General features: G+C 50.7%; 4 protein-coding genes across 6 annotated transcripts in view; 1 reads left to right on the plus strand and 3 right to left on the minus strand.

The window, feature by feature from the left end:
• Positions 1 to 4441, minus strand: part of CABIN1 (calcineurin binding protein 1) — a 106531-nt gene extending 102090 nt beyond the window's left edge. For both annotated transcript variants that reach the window (XM_083373759.1, XM_083373758.1), the window contains exons 1-2: positions 4350 to 4441; positions 4163 to 4258 (exon numbers count right to left, since the gene is read on the minus strand). In XM_083373759.1, the coding sequence (XP_083229885.1) occupies positions 4163 to 4258; positions 4350 to 4352 (99 nt within the window). In that variant the 5' untranslated portion in view covers positions 4353 to 4441. The remainder of the gene's footprint in view (positions 1 to 4162; positions 4259 to 4349) is intronic.
• A 123-nt stretch (positions 4442 to 4564) lies between these two features.
• Positions 4565 to 5256, plus strand: LOC310646987 (D-dopachrome decarboxylase-like). The gene is made up of 3 exons (XM_083373881.1): positions 4565 to 4830; positions 4908 to 5083; positions 5158 to 5256. Exons 1-3 carry the CDS (start codon positions 4723 to 4725, stop codon positions 5228 to 5230), a joined length of 357 nt encoding a protein of 118 aa, XP_083230007.1. The 5' UTR covers positions 4565 to 4722; the 3' UTR covers positions 5231 to 5256.
• Positions 5257 to 7427: 2171 nt separating this feature from the next.
• Positions 7428 to 10993, minus strand: LOC310646941 (glutathione S-transferase theta-1-like; the record flags this gene model as incomplete). Of its 2 annotated transcripts, none has more annotated exons than XM_083373794.1 (5): positions 7428 to 8086; positions 8176 to 8352; positions 9069 to 9219; positions 10182 to 10269; positions 10882 to 10993. In XM_083373794.1, 5 exons carry the CDS (start codon positions 10991 to 10993, stop codon positions 7886 to 7888), a joined length of 729 nt encoding a protein of 242 aa, XP_083229920.1. In that variant the 3' UTR covers positions 7428 to 7885. The 2 variants fall into 2 exon arrangements, with proteins under 2 accessions (XP_083229920.1, XP_083229919.1); XM_083373793.1 differs by lacking the exon at positions 10882 to 10993 and adding an exon at positions 9741 to 9928 and having other exon boundaries at positions 10182 to 10495.
• A 1936-nt stretch (positions 10994 to 12929) lies between these two features.
• On the minus strand, positions 12930 to 20322 carry LOC310646940 (glutathione S-transferase theta-1-like). Its single transcript, XM_083373792.1, has 6 exons — positions 19926 to 20322; positions 19596 to 19658; positions 18006 to 18081; positions 17326 to 17476; positions 13773 to 13949; positions 12930 to 13149 (listed from the first exon to the last, which is right to left on the minus strand). Exons 1-6 carry the CDS (start codon positions 20035 to 20037, stop codon positions 12949 to 12951), a joined length of 780 nt encoding a protein of 259 aa, XP_083229918.1. The 5' UTR covers positions 20038 to 20322; the 3' UTR covers positions 12930 to 12948.
• Between the last annotated feature and the right edge of the window lie 1019 nt (positions 20323 to 21341).

Raw genomic sequence — 21341 nt, forward strand, 5'->3', positions numbered from 1 at the left:
TGCCACAAAAATGGTTGGAAAAATCTGGTCAGTCACATGACCATCCTGTTTTGGAACCATCATGACTTATAATCGTGATGGGCAGGCCCCATTATGGTCTTAAGTTGAGGATTATCTACAAATCATTACTAAAACAAATCAATATCATATGAATACATACTTTCTCATTCATTTTATATTTCCAGCATAACTAAATCAATAGGCTCATTTAAAACCATCTCTAGAGAGTCCAATGGATATGCGCAGAGAGTTGTGGTGGCAAGCAGATGACCAAGTCTCATCCTATCATATCTGTCACCAGGCCATGGCTATCGGGGCTAAAGCAGCCATTCCCTCCCCTCTCAGACCCTGGGATATGCTCTCTACTGATTTTATCATTGATCTTCCACCAGGAACACTTTTGCAACAGTGCATTAGTTTACCAAAATGGCTCATTTTATTCAATATTTATTATTTTTAGGAGACCACACAACTTTCTGGATCAGGTTTTTAGCTAGAGTAAAACCTTTTAGGTTCTAATCTGAAACATTTGATCTTGGAAATAAATTGAGAGCCATGATCCATGGTTTGGAAGACATTCTCCCCATATCCAGCCACTACAGTAACATGTAATCAGAGAAGCTAATGAATTACTGACTTGTCGTGGCAAAGGGGCTTGCGTAATTCAATGAAGCTATGAGCTATACTGTGCAGGGCCACCCAAGACGGACAAGTCATAGCAGAGTTCTGACAAAACATGTTCCACTGGAGAAGGAAATGGCAACCCACTCCAGTATCTTTGCCATGAAAATCCTATGGACAGTACCAAAAGGCAAAATGATATGACGCTGGAAGATGAGCCCCTCAGGTCGGAAGGCGTTCAATATGCTACTGGGGAAGAGCAGAGGGCTAGTACTAGTAGTGCCAGAAAGAATGAAGCGACTGGGCCAAAGTCGAAAGGATGCTCAGCTGTGGATGTGTCTGGTGGTGAAAGGAAAGTCCGATGCTGTAAAGATTTTTTCTCCATAGGAACCTGGAATGTAAGATCCATGAATCAAGGAAAGCTGGAGGTGGTCAAACAAGAGATGACAAGACTGAACATCGACATCTTAGGTATCAACGAACTAAAATGGACAGGAATGGGTGAATTTAATTCAGATGACCATCAGGTATACTACTGCGGGCAAGAATCCCTCAGAAGAAATGGAGTAGCCTTCATAGTCAATAAAAGAGTAGGAAAAGCAATACGGGGATACAATCCCCAAAATGACAGAATGATTTCAGTTCGAATCCAAGGCAAACCATTCAATATCACAGTAGTCCACGTCTATGCCCCAACCACCAGTGCTGAAGAGGATGAAATTGACCAGTTTTATGAAGCCCTACAGCACCTTATAGAACTAACACCAAAAAATGATGTCCTTATCATCATGGGGGATTGGAATGCTAAAGTAGGAAACCAAAAGATAACCAGAATAACAGGCAGGTTTGGCCTTGGAGTACAAAATGAAGCAGGTCACAGACTGATAGAATTTTGTCAAGAGAATATGATGGTCATAGCAAACACTCTTTTCCAACAACCCAAGAGACGGCTCTACACATGGACATCCATCACCAGATGGTCAACACAGAAATCAGATTGACTATGTGCTCTGCAGCCAAAGATGGAGAAGCTCTATACAGTCAGTAAAAACAAGACCAGGAGCTGACTGTGGCTCAGACCATGAGCTTCTCCTTGCAAAGTTTAGGCTTAAACTGAAGAAAGTAGGGAAAAGCACTAGGCCACTCAGGTATGAATTAAATATATCCCTGTTGAATATACAATAGAGGTGACAAATAGATTTAAGGAATTAGATCTGATAGACAGAGTACCTGAAGAACTATGGACAGAGGTTCGCAACATTGTACAAGAGGTAGCAACTAAAACCATCCCAAAGGAAAAGAAATGCAAGAAAGCAAAATGGCTGTCTGAGGAAGCTTTGCAAATATCTGAGGAAAGGAGGGAAGCGAAAGGCAAGGGAGAAAAAGATACGCCCAACTGAATGCAGAATTCCAGAGAATAGCTAGAAGAGATAAGAATGCCTTCTTAAATGAACAGTGCAAAGAAATAGAAAAAAACAATAGAATAGGGAGGACCAGAGATCTCTTCATGAAAATTGGAGAGATGAAGGGAACGTTTCATGCAAAAATGGGCACGATAAAAGGACCAAAATGGCAGGTACCTAACAGAGGCAGAAGAGATAAGAGGTGGAAAAATTACACAGAAGAACAAGAATGAGCTTACCGTCCCTGATAACCACGATGAGGTGGTCACTGACCTCGAGCCAGACATCCTAGAATGTGAAGTGAAGTGGGCCTTAGGAAAGCTGAACAACAACAAAGCTAGTGGAGGAGACAGTATTCCAGCTGAGCTATTCAAAATCTTAAAAGACGATGCAGTAAAAGTGCTACACTCAATTTGCCAGCAAATTTGGAAAACTCAACAGTGGCCACAGGATTGGAAAAGATCAGTTTACATTCCAATTCCAAAGAAAGGCAGTGCCAAAGAATGTTCAAACTATCGCACCATTGCACTCATTTCTCATGCTAGTAAAGTTATGCTTAAAATCCTACAAGCTAGACTCCAGCAGTATGTGGATCGAGAACTACCAGAAGTACAGGCAGGATTTCGAAGAGACAGAGGAACTAGAGATCAAATTGCCAACATACGCTGGATCACGGAGAAAGCTAGGGAGTTCCAGAAAAACATCTACTTCTGCTTCATTGACTATGCTAAAGCATTTGATTGTGTGGATCACAACAAACTGTGGCAAGTTCTTAAAGAGATGTGAGTACCAGTCCATCTTATTTGTCTCTTGAGAAACCTATATGCGGGTCAAGAAGCAACAGTGAGAACTGGACACGGAACTACAGATTGGTTCAAAATTGGGAAAGGAGTCCAGCAAGGCCTACTGTCGCCCTGCCTATTTAACTTATATGCAGAGCACATCATGAGAAAGGCAGGGCTAGATGAATCAAAAGTTGGAATTAAGATTGCCGGGAGAAATATCAACAACCTAAGATACGCAGATGATACCACTCTAATGGCAGAAAATAAACAAGAACTAAAGAGCCTCTTGTTGTGCGTGAAGAAGGAGAGTGCAAAAGTTGGCTTGAAACTTAACATTAAGAAAACCAAGATCATGGCATCTGGCCCTCTCAATTCCTGGCAAATAGATGGGGAAGAAATGGAGGTAGTGACAGATTTTATTTTCCTGGGCTCTGCAGACGGGGACTGCAGCCAAGAAATTAAAAGTTGCTTGCTCCTGGGGAGGAAAGCCATGGCAAATCTAGACAGCACACTAAAAAGCAGAGACATCACCCTGTCAACAAAAGTGTGTATAGTCAAGGCTGAGTGCCAAAGAATTGAGGCCTTTGAACTCTGGTGCTGGAGAAGACTCCTACGAGTTCCTTGGACTGCAAGGCGATCAAACCGGTCAGCCCTAGAGGAGATCAACCCTGACTGCTCTTTAGAAGGCCAGATCCTGAAGCTAAAACTCAAATACTTTGGCCACCTAATGAGAAGGAAGGACTCAATGGAGAAGAGCCTAATGCTGGGAAAGGTTGAGGGCGAGAGAAGAAGGGGACAACAGAGAATGAGGTGGCTGGATGGAGTCACTGAAGCAGGAGGTGTGAGCCTAAATACACTCCAGAAGATGGTGGAGGACAGGAAGGCCTGGAGGAACGTTGTCCATGGGGTCGCGATGGGTCGGACACGACTTCGCAGCTAACAACAATGAATAACCGGAGCAATACTCGGCGTGTCCATAAAAGTAGCTTCTGGCTGACTGCACTTGGGGGTATAGGGAAAATATCCAAATCTCTACATATTTTATAGGCAGCAATCAGTATACAATGGATACAACGTATCTTCTAAGGTTCACCAGGGCAAGACCTCAGCAGAGGTTTCCTGGCATTCAACCCGCACGGCTTCCCTGAGCGCCCAGACGCGCCACCCAGCAAGGCCAGACAAGGACCCGGGCTGCTTGCGAGAAAGAATCCGCCACCCCAAATAAGGGGGCGCCCCTCAGCCCAGAGCCTGCCCGGGAGGGCCACGACTTCCATTTCCCCGCGACCGGCTGCCCGGCTGCCTCCGAGGCCGGCCCGGGCCAGGGAGGGGGGCGGGGGGCGCCGGCCGAGTCACCTGCGCCTCCTTGGTTTGCGACTTGTGGCTCTTGAGGGTCCCCTCGGCGTCGTCGTCCTCCACGGCCGAGCTGGCGTTGAGCGCGGCGATCCGGATCTGCGGAGAGAGAGCAGCGCTCAGCCGCGGGGCCACCCCGGAGCCCCTTCGGACCCCCCCGCCCCGCCCCGCGGCCCCGGGAGACACGGACCATGCTGGCCGGACCCGGGACCCCACAGCCACCGGCGCGCCACCGGGCAGCAAAGCGGCCGCCTATTGGCTGCCGGCTACCCAACCGCGGTGCCAGGGACGCGGCCGGGCCCCGGGTGGCCCGCCCCTTCCGGTCTCGGCCGCTCTCGCCGCGCCTCTCGACTGCCCCGCCGCGTTCGGCTCTTCGGAGACGCCACTCGCGGCGTCGAGTTAGACGTATTGAGTGTTGTTAATAAAGCCCGAAATAGACGCTCCTATTTTATTCAAAGCAATGAAGGGTTAGGTATTCCAGATACTCGGAATGGCTTATGATAAGGACGAAGGGCGGAGCTAGCTGAGCCCCTCCCCCGGAGAGGGAGGCTCCTCCGCACAAGATGCCCTTCGTGGAGCTGGAGACCAACGTGCCGGCGGCGCAGCTGCCCCGCGACCTGCCCGCCCGGCTGAGCGCCGCCGCCGCCGACATCCTGGGCAAGCCGGAGGAGGTGCGGGGGGGCCGGGGGGCCCGAGGGGGGGCGGAGGGCTCGCCCCTCCCCCCGCTGACCGCCCGTTTCCCCCGCAGCGCGTGGCGGCGACGGTGCGGGGCGAGCTGGCGATGGCGATGGGCGGCTCGGCGGCGCCGGGCGCGCTGCTCTCCGTCTGGGCGGTGGGCGCGGTGGGCTCGGCCGAGCAGAACCGGAGGCACAGCGCGCGCTTCGCCGAGTTCCTGGGCCGCGAGCTGGGGCTGGGCGCCGACAGGTGAGCCGGGCGGGCGGCGGGCGGGCGGGCGGGCGGGCGAGGGGCTCCGGCCTGACTCTGCGCTCCCCCCGCAGGATCCTGATCCGCTTCCAGCCGCTGGAGCCCTGGCAGGTGGGCAGGCAGGGGACGGTGCTGACCTTCCTGTGAGAGCCGGCAATAAAGCGCTGCGCCCACCGCGTCTCCGCCTCTTCCTCGGGGCCGCGCCGGGCGGGGAGGTCGCCGGGGCCGCCCTGCCGTCCCCCGGCCTCGGAAAGGACCGGGGCCGGGCTGGGGAGGGTCCCCGTCCCTGGGCGACTTTCCCGGACCCCCCGGGAGGGCCGCTGGGGCCGGGGCGGGCGGGCGGGCTTCCCCTGGAAAAGGAGGCCGGGGAGAGGCCTCGGCCTATCTGGGCTCTCGCCTTCCAGAGCCCCGAGAAGGCTGGGGCACCGGGGTCTCGGGGGGCCGGGCCCCGTTCATCCGGTGACAGCCGGCCGGGTCTGAAAAAAAGGCGGGGATTCCCGGGGGTGGAACGGCCTCTCGCCCCCGGGTGCCCCGCGCAGAGGCGGGCGGTGGGCCGGGGCCAGGCCTGGAAAGGGCGGGTCGGATGCCCCGTTGCAGGTGTGGCCGGGACCCCACCCCCCGAGGAGGGGCGCGGGTCTCCCCTCAGCCTTCCCTCTTGGGACAACTCGCGATTACCCCAAAGAAGAGCCGCCCTTGGCTAGTTCATCAGGAGAAAAGGGTGTGTGCGTCTGTGTGGATCCTCTTTGACAAATCAATTTCATTTATCATGGGTTTTAGCCATCAAAAATCCCTCTGATCCCTTGAAGTCTACAGTTAGCAGCAGTTCTCTTTTCCTCTCTGTAACAGAATGCAAAGAGTGCCCAGCTTCTTCACTTGCCTGTTTTCCAGTTTCAGGAGGAGAGAGAAACTGGGACCGATTACCTGCCCTCATAGCAACCCTGAGCCTAAACTAAACAACATGCAATTTAAAAACAGCAGCAGCAGCAACAACCTGGCTTTGTAGCTCCATTTTGCTCCCTTGCAAGAATTGGCTTTTTCTGTCGCTAGTTTCTGCTTTTATAGTTACTGATTCACCAAAGTATTTTCCCTGTTGCCCAGTGACTCCTAAGTTTGTTCAAGAACCTTTGGTAAAGGACTTTGAAATTAATTCAATAATGTCTCTTGGGTTGCACTTGGGTGCTCTAAAAATAATGCTAAAAGTTTACTGAGTTAGATCTTCTAACTGCAGGAGCCAGTGACTTTTTAGCTTGATAAAAATTTCACCTTTTTCCATCAGTCATACTTGGATTCCTGCTTAATCAGTGAAGTGCCTTTCCATTGTCTCTTCCATAGAGGTAGTTTAAAGGCAAGGAACATCTCCCCCCCCCCCGACCAGCAACTTCATATTTGATCTATAAGAACTCCAAGCAGAGTGCCATGCAGACCTGGTGGTGGCCTTACTGCTAAATTAAAAATAAACTGAAGAACTTGTTGGCTCTCTGTGACTCCCCTATTCAGACACCCTTTTTGACAAGCTTTGCTTCAGGTCTCTACCTTCCAGAGTGAACAACTGAGGCAGAGATTCAAGGGGAGGTCCTAGCCGAGAGCAGGCCTGAGCTCTGGGCAAAGTTGTGGAAGAAACATCTGTGTTGTTTTCATCAGCTTCACCATACCTCCTGCGGCCTGTAAAGATCCTTGCTTCTTCACCTGTATACTGTTGCCTACCTTGCCCTACCACAGCAGAACAGGAGGTTTAATAGCTTGGATGAATGCACACACACTTGTGGGGGGGGAGATGATGGAAAGTGGGGGAGGCTGCACTGTGGGTGAGATTGGTGGGCAGGGATTTTTCAGTGTTTTCTAAGGCCACAGATGAGAGCTGAGGGTTGCATTTTTAATTTTCATTTGTTTCCTGCTGTAGACTGGTTGCTAAACCATCCACCATTTTTGAGAAATCATAATGTTTGCCAGGAATCAAGGTTGCATCAAACTCTAGGAGCTTGTGCAATTGGGGTATAGATTGCCCTCTCCTGCCTTAAAGGTTCAGTTTGGCCTTCTTTGAAGTGGGCCAGATTGTTCTATACCACGTATTTCCTCAAGGGCCTGGCTGGGCTGAGGCGCCATTGCCACCTTAATCTCTCATTGGATCGCTGCCACTCGATAGGAAATATCCTTTCGTCTAAACAGCTTCGCAGAGATGTGGCCAATCTGATCACACAGGAAATCAGACCAGATCATTCCCTGGCCCAGCACCAAGCCTTGAAAGCTGCCTTGGGCTCAGGGCCTCTGCACCCTTCCAGATGCCCCCACCCCGAGAGAGAAGGAGCTCCTTGCCCACTGACGGAGGCTCTCCTGGAGAGTCTTCCTGGGCCAGTCGATGTTGCAAAAATCTTTTGGAGCTACTTGTTCCACTGTGATTCTATGTGGTGTATATTTAATATATTCATGATTGGGTTTATTCTTTATTACGCTTTTACGATACACATTTCCTAAAGAACTGTGGACACTGGACAATTGAGAATGAATAATCTGCAGTTCCAACATCTATCCATTGTTGGCAAAAGTGCTTGATTCCTTCTCAACCTATGTTGCAGACTTCGTTCAGAATCTGGGCTTGCACTGGCAGGGGGAAGGGGGGGCAGTTGGTCAGAAGCCCCTGATGATGTCAGTATGCTTATGCCAAGCGAAAATATTCCAGGGCCACCCCTGGTTGAGGTGAGCCGGCCAAAAGAAAAGGGGCTTGGAGGAAGGATCATTGGAAGGGGGGGCAGGATGCAAGGAGAGACCGAAGGGAGTGGAGGCCCCACTGATCCAGTTGTGTGTTTATTTCAGCATCTTCAAGAGCAGGGGCTTCATCTGTGCTTTCAGGGGGGGGTCGATGACGATGCTCTTCAATTCCTGGGGGTTCAGGATCCGGCTGTGGGCTTCCATGAAGAGGTCCTTCCCCAGCGTCAGCTCCACCCTTTTGCGCCACTCCTGGAGTTTGGGGCGGCCCTCCAGGATGTCGCATCCGGCTCCCAAGGGCTGGGGGAGGCACAGCGGTTGGCAGGGCTCTGTTTTGGCAGACCCCGGGCTCTCCTCCCAGAGGGCAGCTGCTGGGGCAGGGGCCTTACTTGCATCAGCTCCACAATGGCCACCAGGTCTGCCAGGGAGATTTCTGGGCCGATGAGGAAGGGCTTGTCCTGCAGGAACTTGTCCTCCAGCTTCTGGATGGCGAGGTTCAGTTCCTCCATTGCTTCATAGAGCTTCTCTGGGGACACTTGATGGCCCACAAAGAGCGGGATCACCACCTGCCCCACAGAGACATACAGAAGAGAGGGAGAGAAGAGTGGGGCCTGGCTGTGGAGGCCCTGAGCTGGGGCTGGGGACCCCTGAGGCGGCTCTTGCCAGGTTGACTGTTTGACTTATGACTTATGTGAGGACAGTGCCAGGGGATCTGAGGAGTTGCTGCCAGAAGGAGATGGGCCCCGGCTGACCTGGCCCTTGCATTGGCATGTCTGCAGCGAGGTGCGCTTGGGGGGGGGGAACATGTAACGCCCGCAAATGATCTGCTGGGAAGTGGGTCACTCTGGAGGCTAGTGGCTTTCTCAGAGCTGGCATGTTTACCTGGCAGAGTTGGGGGTGGCCTGGACATTACTACCAGCAGCCTCCCTCAAGGGCAGCACGACTTGCTTTATGCCCATGCCATATAGAAGGAATGACTGTGTCCTCTGGAAGAAGCTTCATTATATCCATGAGTTGCCAGTCATCCCTGAACTGGCTGGGTCACATGGAGGTTGCTTCTCTGCTGCCACCCTGTGGCTCCCTGTCTTCTCCTATGAGGGGCTGTTCCTCCTCCCCCCCCCAGGTCTCTGCCTCTCATGCCCCTCCAGCGGATTTGGTGGGAAAAGCAGCATCTCCAGGTGCCCCCGAGCCAGCCCCCCCCTCTCTTGGGACGTTGGAGGTTGTGCAGGGCCAGCATGGGCGGGGGGGCTACACCACCAGTGAGCAGGAGGCCTGATCATACCTTGAGCCAGAGGATCTTGGATGTGCCGGCCCGAATGGTGCTGATCTGCCAGGCCAAGTACTCATCCACACGGGCCCTCTTCTTCATATCGGGTGGGTACCAGTAGCTAGGAGTGTTGTATTTCCGGGTTAGGTAGAGAAGGATGGCTGTGCTGGTGGGCAGAAAACAAAGAGCCAAGGCAAGAAAAAACCTTGCTTTGAGGCACATAAGAGGTCATCAAGCTGTGGCCACACATGCTGAGCATGGGATTAAGGGCTTGCTTGGGTGCCAGGCCATTGTCATTAATGCAGAACCTGCCACTCCTCTGTGTAAAATTCCATCAATTACATTCAGCCAGACATTTGGACCCTTCTTCAGGACTAGCCCCCTTACAAGCTCGGCCACTGTCCCTTCAGCTCCATCCGCTGGATTTGGCCTCCAAGAGAAGGAGAGCCATCCCAGAGCGCTTCCAGGCACTGCCCCCACTCCTCTTGGCTGTATTTGTTCTCTTTGGGAAGTTGGGTCAGCACAATTGCCCCAGTGGGATGCAGTCACACACCACTCCTCTTTCTTTTTTTTGGGTGGTGGTGGTTTTCCAAGCATGACTTTCATGCATGTACCCCAGCCTTGCTAAGGCAAAGCCAAACAGGCTTGACTCAGCTCCCAGCATTTCTGCCTGGTTTGCATGCTCACCTGCTGCTGTGTGCAGGTGTCATCTCCCCTCCCGTACATCTCAACCCCTCCTTGGAATTAGCAGAAGCAGACCAGGATTTCATCCCTTTGGCCTCGGTCTAGCTTTTGGTTGGCTGGAACCCGGTGAGCATGCAGCTAGGACCGGGAACCGGGCCTTTGGCTGGGTGTCCAGGAGGCCAGCAGGGAACCTTGAATCAGAGGGAGCCTCTTAGGCTTCTGACTCTCAACCTGCAGGTGTCGCCGTCACCAGCCCAGCTGCAACTGAAAGGAATTTTTTATTCCAGCTGGAGGGTGCAGATCCAGTTGCTTTTCCACTGAGCCAATAATGGTGCTTTGTTCTCCTGGGGATATGAAGGCAACTGGCTTTCAACTGGTCCAAGTGGATGTGGTTGCTGTTCCTAGCTCCTAAGGCTTTCCCCCCTCCTCATCGGGAGTCCTCACCTCTCTTCTAGGATGAAATCTCCATCCTTCAGGACAGGCACTTTTCTTAGGATGTTCACCTTGTTAAATTCCTCAGTGAAGTGTTGCCCTAACATTGATAAACCACGTCAGCCAAAAAGAAAACTCCACAACCCAAAGTAAAATGGGCTTTCCACACACATCCCTCCGCTTCTCAGCTAAGCTCAGTCCCCAAAACTAACAGCTCACAGCCCCGGTGCCAGGAGTGGATGTAGCAGGGGCTCCAGGTGGGTTGAGGGTCCAAATCCCAGACAGGCCTCCTCCCACTGTTTCCCTCCCCAAAGCCTCCAGGCTCTCCAGAGGTGCTGGGGAGACTGTTGGGAGGAACCCCTTTATCTGTGGCCTCCACCATGATATCTGTGCTCAAGAGGACTCTGAAAACACCAGGGCTGAAAGACCTCCAATGGCTCCAAGATTTCAGAACTTTTGAGCTGCTTGTCCACCCCTCTGGTGCCTCAGGAAGGGGCAGCTGGAATCTGCTCCATGGGCAGGACAGGATGTGGCCTCCCCCTGCCTGGTCAAGGCACAAAGCCTGGTTCCCCCAATTGGGAAGAGGCCTACAGATGTCCCTCCCGTCCTGCTGGTCACCTCTGAAACTTCCTGGAGGTGGGGAACCTCCAGAAGATTGGGGAAGAGAGGGGGAAGAGAGGGGTTACAGGGGAACTTCCCCCCCCCCCTCCACCTTTAAGCATATCAACAGGCTTCATCATGAAAGGGATGTTGTTCTTTTTGGCGAAGATGTAGACTGCCCTGCAAGGTTGGGAAAGCAGGTCCAGGTAGAGCTCCAGCACCATCCTGAGGACCAGCTGCAAGGTGGTCGGCACCAACGGAAACCTCAGGCATCCGATTGGCTGACGGAACAAGCGGCCCTGTGGCCAATCGGGCCAGGCCTTTGCCCGAGCCACCTGGTGGGCAGCCCTTAGATGGCCACGTCTGCAGCCGCTCTCATGGCCGAGGGTGTGAGAGGTTTGGGGGCTTGGCACCCTCCTTGTCCAGGGTGGGACGGAGTCCAGTGGATGTGGCAGCAGTGCCCAATTTGGGCCCTTCTGCTGCCAGGTCCACTGAGCCATGTGTGTGACACAGGAGAGGAAGCTTGTCACTTTCATCTTCCCACAAAAAGTGGGAAACTGACAGTGGAAACGGCGGTTTTACTGAAGTGTTTGGGGCTCTCAGCTCTCCTAAAGCAAATTCCTCTCCAGCCATCAGTTTAAACCATGTTTTCAATCAACCTGAAAGCTTAGTTTCATAGCTAACCTGGCTGGACCTGTTTTTCTGGGTTCACATGACACACTAAACCAAAACATTTAAACCCAGGTTAACACTAACCAATGCTGTGAAAATGAGTTAATTTAACCAATCTGTTAAGCCTGTTCCTCTGCAGTGTGGAAACGAGGCTGTTTTGTCAGTTAGAAGGCTGCAAAACTCCAATCTTCACATGTTGCCGCCCTCCCCCAAGGTGCCATTCGGGGTGGAAGCCCATTTTGGGGGAGGGGGAGGCGGCAGCAGCAGTTGGAACAGGCAGCAGAGTGAAAAGTACACAGCGAGTCCTCAGCCTACGACCACAATTGCGCCTAAAATTTCTGTTGCTAGTTGAGACAGTTAAATGAATTTTGCCCCATTTAATGACTTTTTTGCCAGAGTTAAGTGAATCACTGCAGTTGTTAAAGTTAATAACACGGTCATTAAGTGAATCTGGCTTCCCCACTGACTTGCTTGTCAGGTCATAAGTCAGTTTTTTCAGTGATGTAACTTTGAATGTTGAATTGTTGTAAATTGAGGAATGCCCCCTGTCCCTGTTGGCATCAAATCCCCTTTTGCCTCCAAATGCCTTGTAACATCCAACGCTGCATGTAACTTCAGGTCAAGTGGAAAAAATGTTATGTGGTTGTTACGTCTGAGTGTTTGTTGTATGGTTGCGCATCTGCTTGCCTTTGCACGGACTTGGCATGGCTCTTACCGCAAAGCTATCCAGGTGCATCTGAAGAGGACTTTTCTCATCAGCCAGGCTAAACAGAACTGGGGGTGGAGAGAGACTGGCTCAAGGTCACCCACCTGGCCTCCCTGCCTAAGCAGGAGCAGAACCCGGGTTTCCCTGCACCCAGTCCAGTGCCTTAACCACTATACCACGCTGCTTCTCCAAGTAGAAATAGGAATTGTTTACTTTTGGACCGCAAAGCTGCTGCCAAGCTGGAATTGGCAAGGAAGGTGAGCAAGCTGAGCAGAGCCTAGACAGGGCTAGGCATAGGGGGGCGGGGTTTAGGAGGGCTCCAGGGACAACCATCTTTCCAGGACCCATCGCCCTCGTCATTGAGCATCTCAGGGCAGGAGGAGAGATAAGAGGGAGACAGCTTTGGAGCAGGTGATCACTGGAGGCTCTCCAGAAGGAGACCTGGTGGCCCCTGCCCCTTTCTGACTTGGGTGGGGCACAAACCTCACAAGCCCAGGAGCCTTTCAGCTCCACCAGCTTCCTTCGTCTGGGCAGAAGAGAGGACTCGCTGCCCTGCTGCCCGTTGTTTAGCCATGCGTTTTCCTGGAGGTGGTTAAAAGGGGCCCGTGGCTCATCCTGGCAGGCAGAATCTCCAGTGGCCAGGACAACTCCAGCGTAACAGTGGAGCTTTTGCAAAGGCCGTGGGGTGCCTTCTGGATGCCAGGAGAGCCTCTGGTGGGCACAATTCTAAATGAAAAGTTAACAGGTCCAGAGATGGAGAGGTGACCAGTCACGCTAGCCTCTCTCTTGAAATTCTTTTACTCATCTCATCATCTTTAACAAAACAGGGGCCAGTTGCTCCTTCAGCTCTGGACTGATCTGGATGGTGCTCAGTTTACTAATGTTCAGGATCAATTCATGTGCTTGCAGGAAGAGCTCCTTCCCAATCACATCTTCCGTCCTTTTGCGCCATTCGGCCAGTCTGGGCCTGTCCTTGAAAATGTCGCATCCGACGCCCACAGGCTGCAGAAACAAAGAAGGAAATGCAGAGGTTGGCAAACAGCAGCATCAGATCAGCTGGCAGATCAGGGCCCTCCATACAGAGAGATGTCCTGGGTCTGCTCAGGCCCCACAGGCTGCGGCCCAGGGTGCCTGCCCCCACTTCTTGTCCCAGTGGAGCTGATTCTGGGACAGAAGCACCTCCGGGATGGCTCTGATGTGAACCTCGGTGCCTGGAGGCTGCTCCTGCTGTGGGGAAGGGAGGGGACCCCCTCTGAGGGCAGCTGGTGATGCTCCTTCAGAAGTCAAGGAGGACAACGGGCAGAGGAAGAGGAGAAAGAGCCCCTACCAAGAAAATGGCCAGAAGAAACCTGGCTAGCCCAAACTAGGATTATAACCCGATCAGACAGGACCCTTCTGGGATGTCATGAAGATAAAGGGAGGGAGAGGGAAGCTCATTCAGACTTGCCAAGTTCTGCTCCTCTGGCCTTGCAATAAAAATGGTCTCAGCAAACAGGGCTTGGATTTCCTAGTCTGGTCTACCTGGAAGGCAGGCAATGTGCACCTGGGGAAGCCCTATTGCATCTTAGAGGGGGAGGAATCAGATGCGGGGGTGGGGAACGAGGGCCCAGCACTCTCAGGGTCACCTGCATGAGATCCACGATAGCCACCAGGTCCGCAAGAGAGACTTCACTGCCCACCAGGAAGGGCTTGTCCTGGAGAAACAAGCCCTCAAACTGATCCAAGGCTGCGGCCAGCCCGTCCATCACCTCCTGCAGTTTCTCTGGTGGGAGCGGCTGGCCCGTGAAGAGCGGGATCAGCACCTACATCAGAGGGAGGAGACTGGTGATTCCTACTGAAGAGCAGCCCAGGCCCACTTGGGAAGGGGAAGATGGGGGTCAGGTCAGGGCATCAAGGGAAGGATCAGATGGGCCTTCTCAGAGAAACCAAGGACCCTTTAATTTCCCCTTAATGTGGAGGAGACTGACCAAGAAGACAGTCCATAGAAACACTAGCAAATTCCTTATCAGAAACATTTGGAAATGAATCCAAACATACTAAAACTGCCCTATTGCAATGCCCTTCTGTCATTTGGGAGAGAGTCTTCGTGTGGGAGAGAATCTCACCTGGAAAAGGGCAACCAAAATGGGATAAAAAGTTAGACACTGGGACACAAGGTAAAGACTGAATAGTGTGCAGGATTCTAGGAAAGTAATCCTCTTCTCTTTTCCCCAAAAGCCCTCTTTCCTTTCCCTTTCTGCCTGCCCCTTCCCTTCCCTTTCCTTTTTCCTTCCCTTCCCTTCCCTTCCCTTTTTCCTTTCCTTTCCTTTCCTTTTCCCCTTCCTTTCCTTCCCTTCCCTTCCCTTTTTCCTTCCCTTCCCTTCCCTTCCCTTTCCTTTTTCCTTTCCTTTCATTTTCCCCTTCCATTCCTTCCCTTCCCTTCCCTTTTCCTTCCCTTCCCTTCCCTTTTTCCTTCCCTCCCCTTCCCTTTCCTTCCCTTCCCTTTTTCATTTCCTTCCCTCCCCTTCCCTTCCCTTCCCTTTTCCCTTTCCTTTCCTTTCCTTTCCCCCTTCCTTCCCTTCCCTTCCCTTCCCTTTCCTTCCCTCCCCTTCCCTTCCCTTTCCTTTCCTTTTTCCTTCCCTTTCCTTTCCTTTTTCCTTCCCTTCCCTTCCCTTTCCTTTTTCCTTTCCTTTCCTTTCCTTTCCCCCTTCCTTTCCTTCCCTTCCCTTCCCTTCCCTTTTTCCTTCCCTCCCCTTCCCTTCCCTTTCCTTTTTCCTTCCCTTCCCTTCCCTTTCCTTTTTCCTTTCCTTTCCTTTCCTTTCCCCCTTCCTTTCCTTCCCTTCCCTTCCCTTCCCTTTTTCCTTCCCTCCCCTTCCCTTCCCTTTCCTTTTTCCTTCCCTTCCCTTCCCTTTCCTTTCCTTTCCTTTCCTTTTCCCCTTCCTTTCCTTCCCTTCCCTTTTTCCTTCCCTTTCCTTCCCTTCCCTTCCCTTTTTCCTTCCCTCCCCTCCCCTTTCCTTTCCTTTTTCCTTCCCTTCCCTTCCCTTTCCTTTTTCCTTTCCTTTCCTTTCCTTTCCTTTTCCCCTTCCTTTCCTTCCCTTCCCTTTTTCCTTCCCTTCCCTTCCCTTCCCTTTCCTTTCCTTTTTCCTTCCCTCCCCTTCCCTTTCCTTTCCTTTTTCCTTCCCTTCCCTTCCCTTTCCTTTCCTTTTTCCTTTCCTTTCCTTTCCTTTTCCCCTTCCTTTCCTTCCCTTCCCTTTTTCCTTTCCTTTCCTTTCCTTTCCTTTTCCCCTTCCTTTCCTTCCCTTCCCTTCCCTTTTTCCTTCCCTTCCCTTCCCTTCCCTTCCCTTTTTCCTTCCCTTCCCTTTCCTTTCCTTTTTCCTTTCCTTTCCTTTCCTTTTCCCCTTCCTTTCCTTCCCTTCCCTTCCCTTTTTCCTTCCCTCCCCTTCCCTTCCCTTTCCTTTCCTTTTTCCTTCCCTCCCCTTTCCTTTCCTTTCCTTTTTCCTTCCCTTCCCTTCCCTTCCCTTTCCTTTTTCCTTTGCTTTGCTTTCCTTTCCTTTTCCCCTTCCTTCCCTTCCCTTTCCTTTCCTTTTTCCTTCCCTTCCCTTTCCTTTCCTTTTTCCTTTCCTTTCCTTTCCTTTTCCCCTTCCTTTCCTTCCCTTCCCTTTTTCCTTCCCTTCCCTTCCCTTCCCTTCCCTTCCCTTCCCTTTTTCCTTCCCTCCCCTCCCCTTTCCTTTCCTTTCCTTTTTCCTTCCCTTCCCTTCCCTTCCCTTTCCTTTTTCCTTTGCTTTCCTTTCCTTTCCTTTTCCCCTTCCTTCCCTTCCCTTTCCTTTCCTTTTTCCTTCCCTTCCCTTCCCTTTCCTTTTTCCTTTCCTTTCCTTTTCCCCTTCCTTTCCTTCCCTTCCCTTCCCTTTTTCCTTCCCTTCCCTTCCCTTCCCTTTCCTTTTTCCTTCCCTTCCCTTCCCTTCCCTTTCCTTTTTCCTTTCCTTTCCTTTCCTTTTCCCCTTCCTTTCCTTCCCTTCCCTTCCCTTTTTCCTTCCCTCCCCTTCCCTTTCCTTTCCTTTTTCCTTCCCTTCCCTTCCCTTTCCTTTTTCCTTTCCTTTCCTTTCCTTTTCCCCTTCCTTTCCTTTCCTTCCCTTCCCTTTTTCCTTCCCTTCCCTTCCCTTTTTCCTTCCCTCCCCTCCCCTTCCCTTTCCTTTCCTTTTTCCTTCCCTCCCCTTCCCTTTCCTTTCCTTTTTCCTTCCCTTCCCTTCCCTTTCCTTTTTCCTTTCCTTTCCTTTCCTTTTCCCCTTCCTTTCCTTCCCTTCCCTTCCCTTTTTCCTTCCCTTCCCTTCCCTTTTTCCTTCCCTCCCCTTCCCTTTCCTAGTTAGGGCAAAGTGAAGCTCCTGGCCTTCACCTGTCATGACCATGCTTGGGCATTTGAGGATACCCCCCCCCCAAGGAAAAGATCTTACACTCCTCCCAGGTGGTTCTATACACACCTCACTTGCTGCGTTTGCTTTGGCTTAGGAAAGTAAACGCCTCTCGCTCCTTCTGTAATCCAACTGTGCCCAAAGTCTATCCAAGAGGTGTATATACCCTCCCTGTGGATTCTTTGCTCTTTTAAGCAAGAAAAACCTCATGAGTAAATGAATCACCTACATTTGGGGCTTCAAATGCTTTTTCCCTTAATAGTAGCGAAAGTAACCAATCAAGCCGAATGAGGGGAAAATAGGAAGGGAGCTAATTTTTCAGCTAGTGGGTAAACTATGGAACTTGTTCTCCCAAGACCTGCTGTTGGAAACTGGACTGGCCAGCCTTTGAAAGCATTGAGAGAGCTCTATATAGCCTTTGCGCAGCTATAAACCCTTTGCGCAGCTACCTGGATGCTGAGCACAAATCCCTTCCTTCCCCTAGACAGCATTTCTTTGGGGCTCAAAGGAGGAGAGCTGCCTCCACCTCATTTACAGAAAGATGGGGGGGGGGAATTCCTCTCCTGGCCCATCCAGTGAAGCGCTTCTGCCTGTAAGACCTTGAGCAGAGAAGCAAGGCAGCTGCAACATCTCGAAAGCACAAAGGTAAAAACAAGTGAAGTAGAAAAAGGAAAGTATTGGGCAAACTATATCATGAATACAGACTGGAGGTTTCAAGTGTTGGGAACAGATCTTAAAACTTCTGGGTCAAGCTGAGGCTTCCCAAATCTCCAGATCCTCCTCAAATCCTCACCTTAATCCACATTGTCTTGGGAGCATTGGATCTGATGTTAGCCTGATGCCACGACAGGTATTCGTCCACTTTTGCTCGCTTCTGTAGGTCAGATGGGTACCAGTGATCTGGGGTGTTGTACTTGCGACTCAGATACAAAAGGATGGCAGTGCTGGCCACAGATTCATGGAAATCAAGGAGGAGGACAGGATCACAAAAGGAAGGCAGGAGTTAGTTTCTGCAGAGGAGGAGCTGGTGAGCAAACACAACTGAGCATGGGGCTAATCAAAGCACTTTGGAATGAGGATTGTCAAAGGTGAAACAACTGAGATAAGCAAAAGTATTCTGGGCTTTCAGTTGTCCATTTGGTCTACTGAAGTTCTCCAGAACATTTCCAAATGTCTCATGTAAAATAAGGTACCACAGAGAGAGGTACGCAGGTACTGCTCCATTTCTGATGGATTCCCACCCTCTCAGTGTCCAGTCTAACTCAGGAGTGAATACCTTGTTATCTGGTGTCATCTGGCATAAATGAGAAGAGACTTCCAGAATTAATGTTTTTAGCTGTAATTCCATTGTGTCCCCTGACCCCAAACCTGCAGATGCTCCCAGCTACTTTGTTCTCCGCTGGGCCTCTTCTGACAGTTCTCTCCAAACATGGCTCTAGACATGGAGAAACGGGTGGGGGAAACTTTCCTTACCCTTCTGCCAAGACGAAGGTCTCGTCCTTCAAGACAGGGACTTTCTTCACCCTTGCACTCTCCTTGCACTGCGACCCTTGAAGTCAAGGCAGATATTCCACCATGAGGTCTGGGAGAGGCTAAAAGCAGAGAAGACCCCCTCTCCTTATTTCCTGGATACAACTGTCTGGAGTGCAGAACAGAAATCTCCTTCCACCCAAGTCTTCTCTGAATTACAGCTAGAAAGATGGATTGCTAATAAATTGCACTTAAGTGTCTCTCTGATATTATAAAGTGAGCTCTGCTTTCTGCAGCTGAAATTGACTAGAAAATTGTGGGTGCTGTTAGATAATCTCAGATACTTCTGGCAAATCTGATATGAATAAAAAATGGATGCGGGGGGGGGGTAATCCTTTCTCCAGCCAGGGAAGTGGTTGAACAGACAGCACAATGTGGGTGCGGCATCGTATTCCAGACTTCGTAGCTATCCACAGATGGTTGGATCTGGGGATGGCAACATGTGGGAAAATACCAGAATGAAAGCTCCAAAACAGAAATTCTGTGGGAACCGGTTGAGGCATTGGCACCTGAGTGAAGAAATAGGGATGAGAAGAGGGCTCACTCTGGGGCCCATCAAACTTGCTGGAAATTATGGGGCAGGGAATGATGTTGAAACCACCACAAGAACAACAACTAGGTGTGAAGGGCTTCTCCTGCCTCAGTTTTTTGGAACCCAAGCTGACTTTGGAACCCAAGCTGAGAGGGCAGGTAAGCAAGATGGAAACCACTGCAGGTTTACTTTGGAAAATGAATAATGAATGTTGTAATTTATTTCTGTGCATCTCTAATCTCTCCAGAAGCAACAGGTAGCAATGAAAAGATGGTAAAGATATGTTTATAAACTGCCGTGGCACAAGAGATCCAGAATGCCCTGGACTGGGATTAGTTACAGAAAGACTATGCTGAATAAGACACTCAAAGGTGCTCGGAGCAGCCATGGAGGCAAAGTACAAGCACCAGGTCGCTTATCTTATCAGAGGGAGAACCCCGTCCAGTTTGGGTGCAGAAAAAAGCTCTTTCTGCAACTTCAATGACCCTTTGGACCTTTCAAGCTGTATTTACACAGCAAACAGGGAACGCAGCACCGCTGCAGGACAGGTTTCAGTGAAATTGTTGGAGGCAGGCAGTTGTTTACATCCCTCCTCTTTTCCCAGGTGCGTCATCCTGGCTCTGTTGGGACACGCCATGCACACCTGAAGCCCCGAAGGAGGAAAATGGTGGCAGGCATTTCCAGCAGCTGCTGGTGGGAAGATCCTGTCAGATTTCTGATGGTTAAGGCAACTCTGCAGGGGAAGATTCCTGACAATATCACATTTTGTGAACAGCTGCTCAATGATTACTCTGAAGGTGAACACCCCCCATGTTCTTTCCTCTGCTGAGAAGTCAAGAGGTGTCCTAGTTCACAGTTCTGCCTGGGGAATAAACTGAAATTCATTCCACTCATTTTGGGGAAAAATAATCCGAGAGTGCCAGATTCCAAGGCAATGAAACAGCTGCACCGGCAGACCATGCCTCAGTTTTCCATTTGTATAAAGCCTGAGCAACTCTTACCTGATGGGGCTGTTGCCCCCCCTTCTGCCTCTGCTCCAGGCATCTTGGTCCCCAGGATAGAATCTGGCAAGAGGGAGGCACCACTATAGCAAAAGGTTTCCAGTGCAAGATTTTCCCTCCAGTTTGCCCACCCCCCACCCCCCTCAGGCTGCTCTCCTATCACCATGTGGGAGAATCCTCTCCTGTTTCTGATGGGCCCCATGAAGGCAAGGCCCACCCAGCTGTTGCCCAGAGTGTCAAGAGGTGTCCCTGAAGGAGGCTCCTTCTCCATTCCACCCCCCCACTGAGAAAAGTCCCTCCCCACGTGTCCCCGTGGGGGGCTCTCCTCACCTTTGAACAGCTCCACATTTTTCAGCTCAAAGGGAATGTGGTTCTTCTTGGCAAAGATGTAGACCGCCCGGCAGGGCTGGGAGAGAAGGTCCAGGTAGAGCTCCAGCCCCATTCTTCTGCCAGATGGACAGATGGAGTGGCCGAGCACTAGGAAGGGAGGCCCGTTCTCACATGCCTCCTTCGGCGAAAGGCTCTCCCTGAAGGGAGAGCAGGGCAAAGAGCTGAAAACTGGGAGCCGGGCCAGACCAGGTTCCGCCCTCAGGGGCAGGCAGGAACTTCTGCTTCCTTTTGGAAAAAGCAAAGACCAAAACTCTTGTGGGGACAAGGGAATACTAACGGGGGCAGAGGAGAGGGACGTCCGGGGAAAGCAGCCCACAATGACTCACTGTGAGGTTGGGGGGGTGTCATCTTGGGGTGTTACAAGAGATTTCTCGTTTGTGGCAAATATTACGTGCTTTTCAAAGTGCCAGTGCTTAGTTGGCCTTATAAATCCACATACTTTAAACCCCAATTCACAATGGTTGTTACAAGAAAATAAACATGAACTGAATATTTGTCCTCACACGGTACTGGATTTGGGTTAATATGCTTGCATCAAATGAAAGACTTAAGATCTTGGCAAATAGCTTGAAGTGAAAAAAAAGATGCAAATTGTTAGATGGGAATGATAATTTTATTAAAAATTACTATTTATAACCCTAAAAACTAATACAAACTAAAAAAAGGTAAAAGAAAAAAGGTGCAGAAAAACAGAGCAAAGAAAAAGAAACATTGGAATATAATAAAGAATAAAGAAAAGAAAAAAAAAGGCTCTGCTAAAAATGATGGGATGCCGCACAAGGAGAGGAACTGAGATTGCCCAAAACTGCTCCAGGCAGTTGCTCCTCATGAGACTACAAGATGGCAGGCTTTAGAGAGTTTAGCCTCTGGGAGACTAGGGTCCAAACAGAAACCAAACGTCTGTTTTTGGTGACTTGTATTTTTATTGACTTTGGATCAGTATTATTTATAGTTAAAAAAAACTTGTGACATTGCCTGGAGGCTGTGAAGATCTGGATGGGAAGAACAGGCTTTGAGCCTACCGTACGTGGGCCCAGAGGAAGGGGGCTCATGGCTGAAGGTGGTTGACAAGACCTCATCCCCATGCCATCCCTCTCAGCCCTAGTTTTCACATAATTTTAAATTTTGAATAATTTCAATATTTTAATTACTTTTCTTTTTTTAAAAAAAAATCTGTAAACTGCTCAGAGTTGCCTTATGGGGAAGATGGGCAGCATAAATATTTAATAAATGAAAGAGAGAGGGGTTGTGGGATTTCAGCTCTCCTAATATCAAGAGTCCTAAAACAAAGCCTGTTTGGGCAGCAGCTACAGCTGGGATGGCTTCTACCCAGATTTGCCTGGGGCCCCATTGCCC

This window comes from Vipera ursinii (genome assembly GCF_947247035.1).
Source record: "Vipera ursinii genome assembly, chromosome: 14".
NCBI classification, from domain to species: Eukaryota; Metazoa; Chordata; class Lepidosauria; order Squamata; family Viperidae; genus Vipera; species Vipera ursinii.

Bases quoted from the DNA above. Each gene is read 5' to 3' on its own strand.
- LOC310646987 (XM_083373881.1), top strand. From the start codon at position 4,723: ATGCCCTTCGTGGAGCTGGAGACCAACGTGCCGGCGGCGCAGCTGCCC. The intron at 4,831-4,907 runs GTGCGGGGGGGC...TTTCCCCCGCAG, and splicing joins TCCTGGGCAAGCCGGAGGAG to CGCGTGGCGGCGACGGTGCG. The intron at 5,084-5,157 runs GTGAGCCGGGCG...CTCCCCCCGCAG, and splicing joins CTGGGGCTGGGCGCCGACAG to GATCCTGATCCGCTTCCAGC.
- LOC310646940 (XM_083373792.1), bottom strand. From the start codon at position 20,037: ATGGGGCTGGAGCTCTACCTGGACCTTCTCTCCCAGCCCTGCCGGGCG. The intron at 19,659-19,925 runs GTGAGGAGAGCC...CCCTCTTGCCAG, and splicing joins AAATGTGGAGCTGTTCAAAG to ATTCTATCCTGGGGACCAAG. The intron at 13,150-13,772 runs GTGACCCTGAGA...TTGTTTCTGCAG, and splicing joins CTATCGTGGATCTCATGCAG to CCTGTGGGCGTCGGATGCGA.